Below are 17,498 nucleotides of genomic sequence, written 5' to 3' on the forward strand. Positions count from 1 at the left end.
TGTGGGGGAATGGTACCCCATTCTCCTTCAAGAGCAGAAACCAGAGAAAGTGGTCTTGTTCGACACTGGGTTCTCGAGAGAAGTCGACGATCTAACTCATCCAAAAGGCGTTCCATTCGGTTCATGTGGGAGCTCTGGGCAGCTCGGCCCTTTTGAGGAGTGTTACTGTCCACAAGCCATTGCCTGACAGATGCTGCTTTTTGACAATGTATCTTGTCATGCTGATACAAACGATCAACGTCTCCGAACTACTCGTCTACTTCTACACAGTCCACAGTGCTATAAAATGTGTTCATATTTTCCCAAATGTAGAGTTTTCTTAAGTTCAATAAGGGGATCGCAGGCATTCACCAATCCCAGAATCTCCCATCTGATTACTACACGCTATAGCGTGATTAATCGCTCCAAATCACTCATTTCCAGTTATTCACTGTCCAGTGCCGTCGCCCTTGACACCACCTCAAGCATCATTTAGTACTGATTACAGAACTGTGTGGCTTATGAGAGGACGCTCGACCATCGTACTAATATGGACTGGAGGCGTACTCTTTGACGAAAACACACTGCCGCTGAAAAAGACTAATACAAGTGTCCTACTAGTATGGATGCGTGGGTTTCAGGGCACAACACACACGATGAGAGTAATACAGAATAGTGAATAGTAAAATATATTACTGAACTTTAGTAATGCCGGTTACAGAAATTGTAGAATGCAGCTTTAGCCTATCTGTCCTGCGTTGACTTCAGTTCCATGGCCACAAAGTACGAGGGTTGCCCAGAAAGTAAGTTCTGATCGGTCGCGAAATGGAAACCATAGTGAAAACCAGAAACGTTTTATTTGTAACTCTTAGGTACACCTTCCACCCATTTCTCTACATACTCGCCTTTCCAACTTCGAGCGTTGTCGTAGTGTTGTATCAACTTTTCAATATCTTCGTCATAGAAAGCAGCCATCTGTGCTTTTGGCCAGTTATCTGCACTGGTCTGCAGCAAATTGTCTGTGGAAAAATTTAATCTTCATAGCCAGCGGTTCCTGTGAGCAGAGATGAGACTCAGAGGGAGCCAGTTACGGACTGTATTGTGGGTGATCAAACACTTGTCATCGGAAACGCTGTAGGAGCGTCTTCAATGGCCCTGCAGTGTGCGGGCGAGAATTGTCATGAAGAAGTAACTGCTCGACAGTTGTGTTATGTGGTCTGCATGACAACAGGCGAAATCTCTAACCAGGCCCTCATACTTGGCGGGAGACGCTATTCCTACGCATCTTTACGTGCTCACTGTTCACTCAAAACCAAAAAGAGCGACGCGACACGATCGACGGGCATACTAGAGACACTGCCCAACACACCTGTGCGAAAATTTATCGGATTTTGCAAGTGGTTTCCATTTCGCGACCGATCGGAATTTACTTTCTGGACGATCCTCATATATAATATTCTCTGAACTAAAGTCGGAAGAAAACTAATCTTCTTTCTCCATATGCTGTTCAAAGAAGTGTTCCAAACTCACAGTACTTAGTTAAATCTGTACCAGGCGGTCTCCGTCCATATGCGATAATGCTATTGACCATTCTGTTGTGTGAAGGTTAACCACAGTAAATCTATTGGCCACTGCTTCCATCTCACTCGTCGATTAGAAGACACGACGAACGTTCTGCAGGAACCCCCTGGCAAGACTGACCTACAACTTGCAGTTCGCATCTTCTGCTTGTGTACGGATACTTAAGAGCGCATCTTTCTTCCTGGTGGCACTGCCGTTCCAAGGGACGTGATTCTCGCGGGCGGCGTGATTTGTTTGCGCACAGCGATTTCCCTAGTGCGGACGCACGTCCACAGTACTTTTGGTGCCAAATGTCGCAGTTTCTCTTATGTGTTATCTAAGTACACTACATGTACCCCCTTATTTTTAACTCCCTCCGCAGAGTCATTGTGATAACTGGACTCCTAGTAGCAGTTTGGAAATCATGAGTGATTCCTTCCGCTGATTTCATGTGATTTCAGCACCCAGCCTCCGCAGTGGCCGACGGTTTCGGCCCGTCATTACTTGTGGCTTGCCTGCTCTTCATGTGACTGTGGCCGTTCTTTCGCGTTTGCACTTCACGGTCACATCAGCAGCAGCCGACTTGGGCTGGTTTAGACGGAATGAAACGTACCTGTTGCATTTGTTACTCAGATGACATGCGATGACCAGCGCACATTCGAAGTCACACAGCTCTCCTAGCCTACTCATTCTGCTGTCACTGCTTATCTCCTCACAACACAGAACTCCCTGTCGTGGGCTCGCCTCGTGATATAATACTGAATTCGGTATTACGAAATCACACTGCTTATGTTATTTTATTATTATTATTTAGTGTGTGCCTAGCACAGACATATCACAATATTAAATTACATGTACGATACTGGCCATTAAAATTGTTACACCAAGAAGAAATGCAGATGATAAACTGGTATTCATTGGACAAATATATTATACTAGAACTGACATGTGATTACATTTTCACGCTATTTGGGTGCATAGATCCTGAGAAATCAGTACCCAGAACAACTACCTCTGGTCGTAATAACGGCCTTGATACGCCTGGGCATTGAGTCAAACAGAGCTTGGATGGCGGGTACAGGTACAGCTGCCCATGCAGCTTCAACACGATACCACAGTTTATCAAGAGTACTGACTGGCGTATTGTGACGAGCCAGTTGCTCGGCCACCATTGACCAGACGTTTTCAGTTAGTGAGAGATCTGGAGAATGTGCTGGCCAGGGCAGCAGTCGAACGTTTTCTGTATCCAGGATGGCCTGTACAGGACCTGCAACATGCGGTCGTGCATTATCTTGCTGAAATGTAGGGTTTCGCAGGAATCGAATGAAGCGTAGAGCCACGGGTCGTAACACATCTGAAATGTAACGTCCGCTGTTCAAAGTGCCGTCAATGCGAACAAGAGATGACCGAGACGTGTAACCAATGGCACCCCATTCCATCACGCCGGATGATTCGCCAGTATGGCGATGACGAATACACGCTTCCAACGTGCGTTCACCGCGATTTCGCCAAACACGGATGCGACCATTATGACGCTGTAAACAGAACCTGGATTCATCCGAAAAAATGACGTTTTGCCATTCGTGCACCCGCGTTAGTCGTTGAGTACACCATCGCAGGCGCTCCTGTCTGTGATGCAGCGTCAAGGATAACCACAGCCATGATCTCCGAGCTGATAGTCTATGCTGCTGCAAGCGTCGTCGAACTGTTCGTGCAGATGGTTGTTGTCTTTTAAACGTCCCCATCTGTTGACTCAGAGATCGAGACGTGGCTCCACGATCCGTTACAGCCAAGCGGATAAGATGCCTGTCATCTCGACTGCTAGTGATACGAGGCCGTTGGGATCCTGCACGGCGTTTCGTATTACCCTCCTGAACCCACCGATTCCATGTTCTGCTGACAGTCATTAGATATTGACCAACGTGAGCAGCAATGTCGTGATACGATAAACCACAGTCGCGATAGGCTAAATCCGACCTTTATCAAAGTCGGAAACGTGATGGTACGCATTTCTGCTCCTTACACGCGGCATCACAACAACGTTTCACGAGGCAACGCCGATCAACTGCTGTTGGTGTATGAGAAATCGGTTGGAAACTTTCATATGTCGGCACGTTGTAGGTGTCGCCACCGGCGCCAACCTCGTGTGAATGCTCTGAAAAGTTAATCATTTGCATATCACAGCATCTTCATCCTGTTGGTTAAATTTCGCGTCTGTAGCACGTCATCTTCGTGGTGTAGCAATTTTAATGGCCAGTAGTGTACATATGTACATATTGACACACAAGAAACTTAAGTTTATCTTCACAACTGAATATCCAGTCCTTCAATCCAGCGCACTGCGTATGGAGTTGTTAGCAGGAAGTCCTATTCAGCCCCGTGATAGGCTCGAATGCTGCATTCACTGACAATGTTGTGAAAAGTCTGCTATGGAGCCCCGCAGTCACAGGCTGCATTAGGCAGCTTCTTCCACCTAAAGAGAGCATCCCTGCATCGGGCCATGGCCGGTACGATTTCTGTTAAGAGTAGTCCAAGTCTTGCGTGGTAGGTCGAATCCACTTGCAAGAAGCTGAGAAGATGTTATACAGGCGCACATCTGCCACTGCTTCCCACCGATCTTTCCATTCTTCAAGTGGTTTGAAATCGTTATAAACCATGTCAGCAGGTCGCACCGAGTTGGATGGCGTGATTTCAATCTCTTACGATTTAAAAGTGGCAGGTCGCTATGCACGGGTAGGTTAGAATTCCTGGAGATCTTTTGGAATTCGCTCATAAGGGCAGTACGTCTGCGTGGATCAGGAGGCATTATACCGGTTAACAGCGGAAGCCAATAAACAGGTGTAGATTTGATTGCGCCAGATATTATGCGCATTGTCATATTCATCTGGGTGTCAACAATCCTTGTATGATGATTGTTCATCCAAACAGGTACACAATACTCAGCACTTGAGTACATCAAGCCCAGAGCTGAAGTTCGCAGGTTGGTTGCTGAAGATCCCCAGGTAGTTCCGCATAACTTATGCGGGATGTTGTTTCGAGTCCTCAACTTTTGAGCTAAGTTAAGAAAGTGTTGTTTGAAGCATAGTGTACCGTCCAGGGTGACACCAAGATATTTTGCGTTCCGATTATGACGAAGAATTCTGCCTCTGGTACTTACTTCCAGTTTTACGTTCGCCAACCGATTATTTAAATGGAAGCAATCCACCTCTGTTTTACTCACACTGGGTTTGAGTCTCCAGATTTTGAAGTATTTATCTAATGGAGACAGGTCATTGATTAGAATCTTTTATGTTGTCTTCATTTCCTGGTGTCGTACGGCTAGAGCCAGGTCATCGGCTTAGCAGTATTTTGTGGACGAAGTGTCAGGTAGATCAGATAGATATAGGTTGAACAGTAATGATGAGAGAACTGATCCTTGAGGCAGTCCGTTGTTCAGCTTCCTCTCCTTACTTATGTTGCTTCCAGTGATTACCTGGAACTTCTGATCGCTTAGCATGCTGTTAATTAGTCGAGACATTGTGCTGCAGGGTATGATGCGGAGAAATTTGTAGATAAGGATTTCCTTCCACACAGAGTCGAAGGCGGCAGTTAGATCAACAAACGCCACGGATTTTTTCTGCTTCATTTGGTATCTTGACTCTACGAAGAATGTGAGAGACTTGGTCGCAGCAGCTACACCCTGGTCTGAAGCCTACCTGATCAACTGGAACGTTCTCTAGGATAGAGCTACTTATTCTGCTACATAATAGCCTTTCAGAAGCTCGTAGCAGCAGCTAAGTAGGGCAATGTGGCGATAGCTATCAGCCATGTTGCTGGATTTGCCAGGTTTCAGAACAGATATTATCTCCGCCTTTTTAAACTCCAATGGAAGCTCACCAGTCAGCAAGATGTCAGTGAAGAATTATGCCAGCCATTTATTACCTTTTGCTCCCATAAGGATCAGGATTTCTGGATGGATACCATCGAATCCAGGTGCTTTAAGAGGTTTGAGGTCCCTCAGTCCAGGAGCAATGTCTGAAACTGTGAAGGGATGGGTATACTCAGATAATGGAGATGCCGTCTTTTTCAGGTCACGAAGCTGTCATCTGATACGTCTTGTATTTTTCTTGTCAGGAGGCACACTTGAGGTAATAATGATGTGGGAAGCAATTTGGTCTGGTGTTACATCGGAATTTTTTCTGCTTGCCGGTGCACCTGCGCCCAGTTTTCTCAGAAGACTCCATGCTTTCCTGCTCGAGTAGATAAAGTCCATATTTTCGGCTATTTCTGCCCATTTCTGCCTCCGAGACTTGTCCAAGCTTATGTTATTAAGAAGTACGATGCAGTGTTCCTTCGGACAGCACGCATTTCCGAAGAAACATCGGATCGTACTATTTAATAACACAGGAATTGTGATTTCGTACTTATTGGTCGATACCAGGCCCTCGACTCTGGACGGGAATGTACGCAACACCGAGTGCAGGTTATGACACAGGGAAGACGATATGGGGAACTTTTGGTCTATCCGTTGATACCTCGCAACAAGGGTTGGCATAATTTTAAGGAAAAATACGTGAAAGATGCACCCACATATTTCATCGTTTGCTGTTTATATATAGAGTACACTTTATTGCTTAACAACTATTATAATTACAATTTAAAGGCCTTGTAAAAAGAATAACAACGCTCACAATAATTTATGTAACTTGAACAGGATGAATTCATTAATAAATTTTTTTAACTATTTATACAGTTAAAAACAGAACTTGAACCCAGGAACAGACAGCCCCCAAAGAAAAGTAAGAAGGCACACGAACTAGGTGTGGCTAACATCGGGTTGAACAAACTGAGTTTTATGGGGGAAATTATTTACAAATGACTGCCACTAATTATACTAACAATTCCCAAGCATGGATAACACAGTAAACAAATAGAATCGCCCATCCAAAACACGGAAAGGATAAAAATATGGTTCAAATGGCTGTGAGCACTTTGGGACTCAACTGCTTAGGTCAGAAGTCCCCTAGAACTTAGAACTACTTAAACCTAACCAACCTAAGGACATCACACACATCCATGCCCGAGGCAGGATTCGAACCTGCGACCGGAGCGGTCGCGCGGTTCCAGACTGAAAAGCCTAGAACCGCTCGGCCACACTGGTCCGCTCGGAAAGGATAACAAATGGTTCAAATGGCTATGAGCACTATGGGACTTAACATCTGTGGTCACCAGTCCCCTAGAACTTAAAACTACTTAAACCTAACTAACCTCAGGACGTCACACACACCCATGCGCTAGGCAGGATTCGAACCTGCGACCGTAGCGGTCACGCGGTTCCAGACTGAAGCACCTAGAACCACACGGCCACACCGGCCGGCAAAGGATAACAACTCACCCTACTGATTGTGGTGTTGGCAAGCCCTTAACAATATATAGCCCTTAATAAAATCCCTTAAGCAATAATATACACAATCCCCCAAAAATACAACCATAGCGGGGAAGGCATACAATTCAAATGTGACTCCCAGCTGGTAGACAACAGCAGAAAAATCAAGAATTATCCTTAATTAAATACACAGTCCCCCAAAATACAAGATAAGCTGGGAAGACACACAATTTAAATGAGACTCCCAATTCATACACACCAGCAGAAACATTGAGAATGAGCCTTATATAAATAGACACCCCCCACCCCCCAAATACAAGATAACCTGGGAAGATATGCAAGTTAAATGTGACTCGAGACTGGTACACAATGCCCCAAAATATGAGATAAGCTAGCAAATACAACAGGCGGCTATCACAGATAACAAGCAGGCAGGTTTTGCAATAATGGGAGTTAACTAATTATGGATAAAAAGAAAATCTCAGCGCCATGCGGGGTAGCCGTGCGGTCTAGGGCGTCTTGTCACGGTCCGCACAGCTTCCCCCCCCCCCCCCCCCCCCCCTCACCGCCGTCGGAGGTTCGAGTCCTCCTTCGGGCATGGGTGTGTGTGTCGTCCTTAGCGTAAGTTAGTTTAAGTTAGATTACATAGTGTATAAGCTTAGGGTCCGATGACCTCAGTAGTTTGGTCCTATAAAACCTTACCACCAATTTCCAAATTTCCAAAATCTCAACAGTTCATATTCATAAGTAAAATGCCTTACAGACTAACACGCTCCAGAAGTAGCAGTAAGGGTGCAAGGCTTAAATAAGTAGTTGAAGAGCAGGTATAGCGAGGACGAGCTTCGCCCTTGCAAAACACGCTTCAAAGCATAAGTGTTTACTGGATTCACAGATTGGGTGCATTAAGAGTTCCCTATCAACTGGCGACAAACACGCGATGGCGTGTATTAAAGGATCAACTTAAGTTAACCCAACATGATGCTGCTGGTAGAGCACCAAATTGCTGGCCTATCTAGACATCAACTCACTTTATAACAGAGTATACCACTACACCTGCACAGAATATGGCCTTGAACGATAAATTACCATCAGTTACACTGACCGATGAAAATATGCGTAATCACTCGGAGGCGCGTTAATATAACAGGTTCAAAAAATGGTTCAAATGGCTCTGAGCACTATGGGACTCAACTGCTGAGGTCATTAGTCCCCTAGAACTTAGAACTAGTTAAACCTAACTATCCTAAGGACATCACAAACATCCATGCCCGAGGCAGGATTCGAACCTGCGACCGTAGCAGTCTTGCGGTTCCAGACTGCAGCGCCTTTAACCGCACGGCCACTTCGGCCGGCCATATAACAGGTCTAATTCTATATTAGAGCAGAGGTGGCCTTGCGATAACAAGCAACAGCAAAAAGCAATACTGAACTGCACTCACGTGTGTAGGAGCCGTGACTTCCAGGATTCCAAGCGAGGATGTTATTGCCTCCTATTTTGGAGGTATTGTGAAATTTAAGCTTGGAGAGTAGGCTGGGAACATGCCGATCAGGTTGCACGCTTTGTCCACTGCTCTTCCCGCAACTCGGCGCTATCAATCCTTAGTCCAGTCAGCAAGGCTTGCCTCCAATCGATTTAACCACTCGGCTTCTCGAGGCCCGTACCGAACAGCAGGAGTCCCCAAAAATCAACAACTTGCTAGCCACGTGCCTTCCAGCTAACTAACTGTAAGTACCAGGGGCCGTCAAACCAACACACGCCTTGACCAGAGACCGTACCTTCCGAGATATGATCAGATCGATATCAGCAACTCAAGTAGTTAGTGGCGCCAGCGAAGTGCCATGCTCGACAAAATTAAAGCCGCTACGGTTCATCCGTGATTGGTGCACGTATAGCCGAAGCGGTTTAGGTGACAGCTTTATGCCAGGAATCGCCTAAACCACTAAACTCGGGTAGAGTCTCGGTTTAGTACAATTCTTCCTTGGCGTTATTCCAATATACAGTCAAAGGTGGTTATTATTCGTCACCGCCAATTCATTACCTGTAATTCCATATTACATAGCGGTATTGGATACTTTCGATGAGTTGGTGCACAGGGCAAGACAAATCATCATCATAACTATACAGCAAGGAGGAAAGGAAATATGTAGAACTGATTGTTCAGAATTACTGGTATGCAGACAGATTGGAACTTGAACTGAAAATCTCGCATTATATATCACCTAGAACGCCTGAGTTCGGTCCTCGTGTAACTGCCGATTTGGTATTGAAAGCGTTGTAAAATTAGATCACTGTGAGTATTGCACTGATTGATGTTAGACTCAATAATTTTCTGGTGCAACTCGTTACAAAGACAAAATTAATTCATTCTACAGAAACGTGGTTTGAAGATAATACCTGGTGCCCACCCTCGAACCTCATGCAGCCATTTCTTTCAAAGCCATTAAAGAAGAAAAAAAAGCTCTTTCAAAAATTAGGCTACTAAGAACACTCTCTCTATACATGCACTCTCTTATGAAATTTCTTGTGAAGAATCAGGCACAATTTGAAAATAATGGCAGCATTCGTAAACGTAGTTAATAACAAAAATAACTGTAAGGCATGTTTAAACACACTCCCAGCTGCTGTTAAAAATGCTTTATTTTCCATCGCCAGTCCGTTCATTGAAAATCCCCACATGACCTTCATTATACAGTAAAAGAGCAGTACATTAGTAAAAGTAGTTATTTTTAAAACTTAAGAACATTTAAAACATTTAGAGAAAACTGTTACATTGGAACACAAACAGGTGGCTATGACCTTGCTGAGTGTTTCGGTACATGTGAAAACGATTTCAGTAATGTGTTGTTTTATGGCAAGCTTCATGCTAGACTCATAATGTGTGAAAATGTCACAGCATCATTACGAAGGCGATCTATGCCAGCTATACATGGTACCTGTCCCCAGGCAAATGAGAAAAACTGGCGTTCGTAAAGCTGGACTCAGAGCGACACAAAACAGGGGGACGGTGCAGAGATACGATTTGACACCAGCCTTACCGTCGAACGTAGTACATCGATTTGCAAGTATTTGTAAGTTAAGATAGTTTACAGTGTGGCAGAGCAACTTCTTATCAACCTGATACCCCTTAAATTACGCACAAAAAAATAAAAGAGGTACCATACAATTATCTGTTGCAATATAGACTGATAAAAATGGTTCAAATGGCTCTGAGCACTATGCGACTTAACTTCTGAGGTCATCAGTCGCCTAGAACTTAGAACTAATTAAACCTAACTAACCTAAGGACATCACACACATCCATGCCCGAGGCAAGATTCGAACCTGCGACCGTAGCGGTCGCTCGGCTCCAGACCGTAGCGACTAGAACCGCACGGCAACTCCGGCCGGCTATAGACTGATAAGCAGAACATTATGACCACCGGCCACCACAAAGTTGCATGTGGTCTGGTGGCGTTGTGGGAATGTAACGCTGTAAGGAAAGTATGTGAGCGGAGCACAGACAGATGAGGAATCATTCTGGCGAAGATACGAGCCGAAAATGAGGAAGTCTACTGACATAAGCAACTTCAAATGGCTCTGAGCACTATGGGACTCAACTGCTGAGGTCATTAGTCCCCTAGAACTTAGAACTAGTTAAACCTAACTAACCTAAGGACATCACAAACATCCATGCCCGAGGCAGGATTCGAACCTGCGACCGTAGCGGTCTTGCGGTTCCAGACTGCAGCGCCTTTAACCGCACGGCCACTTCGGCCGGCACATAAGCAACTTCGACAGAGGGAAGATGATTATTACCCGCAGATTGTGAACAAGTAATGCGAAAACGGTAACGTGATCGAATTTTCACGTGCTACTGTAGTGAACAGAAGGGCAGTGAAAGAACCGCTAGGCACAAAGTGGTTGGACGCCCATGACTCTTTACAGAACGTGGGGTTCGGAGGCTTCTCTGCTCTGAAAAGTAGGAAGGACGGATGGTGTTCTGTGGCGAAAGAACAGAAAGCTGGTGCACGCACAACTGTTTTGGAGCACTCCGTCCATCGTACATTGTTTGAATATGAAGTTCCGCAGCAGGTTCAAAATGGTTCAAATGGCTCTGAGCACTATGGGACTTAACATCTGAGGTCATCAGTCCCCTAGAACTTAGAACTACTTAAACCTAACTAACCTAAGGACATCACACACATCCATGCCCGAGGCAGGATTCGAACCTGCGACCGTAGCGGTCGCGTGGTTCCAGACTGAAGCACCTAGAACCGCTCGGCCACTCCGGCCGGCTCCGCAGCAGGCCGTTGATACGTGTGCAGATGTTGACCCAACGACATCATCAGTTACGAGTGCAGTGGGCAGTGGACACGCGACCGTGGGACTCGATCCTCAGTCAGTGGAAACGTATCAGCTCGTCGGGTGACATTTTTGCTACTATAGGTTGATGGTCGTCTCCACAAACGCCGTCATCGAGGTGAACGGGGGCTCGAAACGTGCAGCGCGCCACGGACGCAAGTTGGTGGGAGCAGTATTACGCTATGGAAGACATTCTCCTGTGCTTTGAAGGGTCGTGTGGTAATAATGGAAGACACGCTGAGAGCTGCGAACCACCTGAATCTCTTCATGCTTGATGTCTTCCCCGGCGGCGATGTTATCTTTCAGCAGTATAATCGTCCGTGTCTCGGATCCAGACGCTGCTACAATGGTTTGAGGAGCATTATAGTGAACTCACATTGATGTCTCGGCGACCAAATTCGACTGATAAAAATCTTATGGAACCCGTTTGGGTCGCTATCGGCCGCCATCACCGCGTACGCAAATCAGCGGGCCGTATTTTACGCGAATTACGTGACCTGTGCATAGGCATCTAATGCCATATCCCTCCACAAACCTACCAATTAACTGCTCGATACCTGATACACAGTTTCCTTTTATCTATTTTCTTCAAGTCTTCGACCAGCCCTAGTCCCATTCCATTTACACAAGGTTGAATTATAGAATCACGTTTCTGGCCCAGCTGCAGTCATGAGCATTTTTTTAGAGGACATTATTGTGTCTTATCACCATTCAAAGCTTAAACAGCTGAAGAACAAAAAGAAGGACTGGGTGCACCCGTGAAAAGCTATTAATATCGAACAGGTGTAGCGGAAAGAGCGAGAAAGCCCTTGGACTTACAAAGCATAACGAGACAGCTCTCACAGATGCTGGTGTAGCGTTTCCTACAAAGGAGCCGACATGTAAAATGCTTACACAATGGTTAAGCGATGGCAATGATGTTCATTAAGACTTTGTATCCATATTACAAACAAGTGTAAAAGCAAACTGGCGTCTTCAAATTATACTGGAGATACCAGTTATTCAGTTCTAAGCTAATTGAAAGAAAATGTATGACAAAACTGTGGAAGGGAAGGTAGGTAAAAGTGTGGCATACAAAATAAATTAAAGGCCGAAATCCCACAGTGAAGGGCTTTCCTCTACAAGCTAGACAAATGATAACGTCTCCGATCAGTCAATTTGTGTGAATGACGTGTTGATTGCACGCAGCACAGAAAGAAATGCACAGAACGTGACGTCTTTCCTGCTAAAAAAATCACGCGTGCGAGTGAATACTTCTGCTTGTATCGGTTGCAACAGTAGACAGTTCGGCATATCGTGGCGTGCGGCCACAGCGTCGAGTATGATGCCTCGTAGCGGTGGTCAAACGCCAGAATTGTATCATGTATTTACTCGAACTGGAATCAGGTACTGTTATCCTTCCAGCGTTAAAAACAATTCAGATATATTAGCTACATTCTATACGCAGTAAAACATGCCGTAAAATACACCAAACATAAACTGGACTTCGACTACATTTTTCACTGCAAACTTTTCAAATTACAGGGTGACAATTATTGAACTACACGAAAAGAAGCGTAAATTACTCTCAAACTAGGACGTGCTCACACTTTATTCATCATGTAAACGTCACTACAGATATTCGGTTTAGGTTATGATATGTTCGATATGCCTGCCATCATTGGCAATGATGTCGCGCAGAGGAATAGCGAAATTCTGGATGATCCGCTGAAGTAACGGAACATCGATGCTGTCGATCACCTCCTGAATGGCTGTTTTCAGCTCAACATTGGTTTTAGTGTTTTTGCTGTACACTTTGTCATTAATATAGCCCCACAAAAAGGTGTCGCGTGTATTCAGATCCGGAGAATAAGGCGGCCAATCGAGGGCCATGCCAGTGGCGTTTGGGTAACTCAGATATAGAATGCGGTCCCCAAAGTACTCCTGCAGTACATCAAACACTCCTCTGCTTCGTTGGGGTTGAACTCCGTCTTGCATGAACCACATTTTGTCGAAATCGGGGTCACTTTGGATAATGGGGATGAAATCATCTTCCAGAACCTCCACGTACCGTTCGGTAGTCGTCGTGCCATCAAGGGATATCGCACCGATTATTCCGTGACTGGACATTGCCCACGACACAGTCACCGGTTGAAAGTGAAGAGACTTCTCGATCGCAAAATGTGGATTCTCAGTTCCCCAAATGCGCTAATTTTACTTATTGACGAACCCATCCAAATGAAAGTGGGCTTCGTCGCTAAGCCAAATCATACAGAGCATACTAAAGCCCATCTCGCTCCGAAGCAAACCATGCAGTTTGAATGTCCTAACGCAAACTGTTTACAAATTATGACGATTTTATTTCACATGGTTCAATAATTGTCACCCTGTGTATTCGCTATTCTGCAGTTTACTTTGAAATCACAATAACTACGGGCAATAACGAAAACGAAACCAATTCATTGTCAAGTTGTGGTATGTACCTATAAGAAGCGGTAAATTACCTTTTTTTATACAATAGCTTCCTCAAAACTGGATGAGAAAGGCTGCGTAACAGTTAACACTGGCGAATCCCTAAACAGTGGTTTCTATTATTTTTACGCTAAAATTAAAAGCTTTACTAAGAAACTGACGACAGAGAGGGATGTAGCTTTTCTTCGTCTGCATAAAACATTTTTTTTAGGCAAACTCGATGACCAGAAATTTCACTATCGCTTATCGTGCGATACGAGTTGCGTGGAGGGCCCAGCACTCCATCTCGCTCCGGGCTATGCAGCAGAGACATGTATTGGTATTGTACCGCTGTCGTCCCACTGTAAACCAGTGAAGACACTCCCATTACGTTTCTATGCGCTTCGTTGACGCGCGTTGCTTCTGCATCTTATCCATACCATGTCGCATAGTTTATCTACATCTACATCTACATTTATACTCCGCAAGCCACCCAGCGGTGTGTGGCGGAGAGCACTTTACGTGCCACTGTCATTACCTCCGTTTCCTCTTCCAGTCGCGTACGGTTCGCGGGAAGAACGACTGCCAGAAAGCCTCCGTGCGCGCTCGAATCTCTCTAACTTTACATTCCTGATCTCCTCGGGAGGTATAAGTAGGGGGAAGCAATATATTCGATACCTCATCCAGAAACGCACCCTCTTGAAACCTGGACAGCAAGCTACACCGCGATGCAGAGCGCCTCTCTTGCAGAGTCTGCCACTTGAGTTTGCTACACATCTCCGTAACGCTGTCACGCTTACCAAATAACCCTGTGACGAAACGCGCCGCTCTTCTTTGGATCTCCTCTATCTCCTCTGTCAACTCGAACTGGTACGGATCCCACACTGATGAGCACTACTCAAGTATAGGTCGAACGAGTGTTTTGTAAGCCACCTGCTTTGTTGATGGACTACATTTCCTAAGGTCTCTCCCAATGAATCTCAACCTGGCACCCGCCTTGCCAACTATTAATTTTATATGATCGTTCCACTTCAAATCGTTATCACCTCAGTGTAAACCACGCCTTAGCAAGCCGGTCGCACACAATCGATTGCCATATACACACCATTTCACTGCCACGACTTAGGTAGAGTGAAGGGTTACCTTAAATCCTGGAGCCAGGGTTACAAAATCTACAGCTCTACAAAATAAAGAATCTACGGTTCTAAGGGGGTGACTAATTTTTTGCCTGGAGACCTTATGCAGTAACTCTTAACGAGTGTGTTTGACATTCCAGTAGTGCAAGAAAGGATCGAGCATGCATACCAATTTAACTGTTTCTGCCTGCGTGATGAACTGCTGCTGGATAGAATGTGTGGGTCTGAGTACTGAGAACCTTTTGTCTCGACTTGCTTACAGGAGTTCCTGCGTGCCAACAAGGTGTCGCTGGCCGTGATGCAGAAGCAGCTTTACGAGACCGCGCAGATGTCGCGCGCTGGCCACGTGCCGCAAATGAACAGCCACGGGCACAGTCACGGCCGCAACAACCCAGGGGGCGGCGGGGGCGGCAGCGGCGGCGGCACCGGCGGCTCCACCTCCAGCACCAGCGGCGGCGCCTCCTCCTCCGGTCGGTTCGTGCCCGGCACCGTGGGGCCGCTGGCCATGCTCAGCCAGAAGCTGGACACCAGCGGCAGGTAGTCCACACTTCACGGAGGCTCCAAGTCGAGCCTCACCACCTCAACAAGGCGGCACGCCGCCTTTCTCTTCCGGCGCCAAGCTGGGCACAGTTGACTGGTAGACCTGTCAACAGGGAAGGTCTAGATCAAGCATCACTAACTGGTCACGACATTCAGACGTCGTTCCCACTCTCTATCAAACTGGATACCTGTGGCCGGTAGTCCAGATTTCACAGAAGATCGAGGTGGCGTCTCACCACCTCAACACAGTGGACACTGTTGACTGGTAGACCTGACCACAGGATTTAACGTCATCAAGTGGATACAGCAAGCGGACGTCATTCATTTTCACCCTGAAGATGGACACCAGTGACAGCAGGTACTCAAGACTCCACAGTTGGTCCAGGTCGCGCATCACCACCTCTACATAGTGGCATTTGGTCTTCCTCTTTCTCTCTCAAGTTGGACACTATCATGGGGAAGGTGTAGGTCAAGTAACATCAACTGAGGATCACATACAGACGTCACAGCTCCTCAGGCTGAAGACAGGCACTAGCTTCTGGTAGGGCTGTATGAGGGATGGCCTAGACCAAAAATCCTGACTTGGACGGAGTACCATAGGGGCACTGTTCATTCTCTCAGCCAGAAGATGGACTCATGTGATTTATACACGTGGTCATGGTGTTCTGGATACAAGGAGGAGCTGGAAACACATACCGGTGGATTGCAACAGTGTGTTGTGCTGATAACACGAGTGCCGGTTAATTGTGTTCCCAGTAGTGCTCTGCCTGAAGGTGGATATGAGCGCGAGTTGGTACATGACTGTAGGATTGAAGTGGAACAGGTGCCTTCGACGTCACATGTCCCCATTGCGTCGCTATACACTGCACCAGTTGCACGTGCATGTCTAGCAAAGTTAACTGGAAGGAAGATATAGATTAGCTGTCATACCTTGCATGCTGCATCACACAGCCACCATTCCAGCATAGTCTGCAGCTGAAGATCAGCTGCTGATTGTGGAAACTGCACGGATGACTGTGGGGAAAGTGCCGTCTCTTTGTCACTGGCATAGGGTATTCCCTGTTGAAGAGCAGTGTTGAGTTGATCTACGCCAGACACCATCACCTGGATGATGATAATAAAGTGACAGGGGACTGAGCGATTATTCTGCCACAGAAATATAATACGTCTTATAGGACGGAGAGTCATTTCATCAGATGGTAATGGCACCCATTAGGATCGTCGCCATCCTCAGTTACTGTCTAGTACTCAGCTACGAAAGTTCCCCAAACGAAGATAGACACAGCATTTTACAGCACACAGCTCTGCCCATTGTTAAAGTGAGACTAGGCACTTTAATTACCCTTGAACTGGAGATTTCTTGATGGTAGAGTAGTCCGCTACATGTATGTATCTGCAGTTTACAGTTTCTGTGAAGAGCACCTGCATCCAAAACAACCCTGATGTCGACACCTGTCGCAAGGCTTTTAATAGATGCTTCGTAGTATGTGCAGAAGTGACCAACAGCTGTTGCCGATAGAATGTGTATTACTAGTGTCAACTTGAAATCAGTTTTTGCTCTCCCAATCTATGACTAATATTAATACGATTCGTCCTTGATTATTGTTTAACATTCCTCCTTCATTATTGACATTGCACTTGTGTCAGGAGGGGAACGCCCACTACAGCATTGGCGCTTTATATTGGGAAACTTCTACGAAATGGATGTACACTTGGTATTAGGTGAGATTATAATCACACTGAACCCTCACTTCCCATTTACTGGAGAATTCTTGATGGCAGAAGACCCTCTAACCCAGAAAAGATGGAGTGCACATTCAACACTTTATCACGTTATAGAAATGACTCACTTTGAAAGGCAATGGTTTTTCAAAGTCTGCTCTGTGAGACAGCAGATTCTTTCTAGGGAAATAATCCTTCAGATTCAACATTAACGACAGATATATCCTCCAGAAAACACTGAAGAGGATCGTTAAACCACGATCGCTAGAAATTAGTAACTGGAAATCAGTGCTGGAATTCAATTCAGAGCAGGCTATGAACATCTGTTCCATCCGAATCACTAGTAACTAGACGTCTTTAGGAAGTAATGACAATTTTATGCTTCCAATTTAGAGAGGTGGTCACCAAACAAAGGGGCCTATCT

The 17,498-nt window shown here is 45.7% G+C and overlaps 1 protein-coding gene across 1 annotated transcript in view; it reads left to right on the plus strand.

The window, feature by feature from the left end:
- Positions 1-15,353, plus strand: part of LOC126417123 (potassium channel subfamily K member 13-like) — a 487,391-nt gene extending 472,038 nt beyond the window's left edge. The window contains exons 7-8 of the mRNA XM_050085019.1: positions 15,075-15,160; positions 15,257-15,353. Coding sequence (XP_049940976.1) covers positions 15,075-15,160; positions 15,257-15,353 — 183 coding nt within the window. The remainder of the gene's footprint in view (positions 1-15,074; positions 15,161-15,256) is intronic.
- Positions 15,354-17,498: the final 2,145 nt, after the last annotated feature.

This window comes from Schistocerca serialis, chromosome 8, assembly GCF_023864345.2.
Source record: "Schistocerca serialis cubense isolate TAMUIC-IGC-003099 chromosome 8, iqSchSeri2.2, whole genome shotgun sequence".
Classification (NCBI taxonomy): domain Eukaryota; kingdom Metazoa; phylum Arthropoda; class Insecta; order Orthoptera; family Acrididae; genus Schistocerca; species Schistocerca serialis.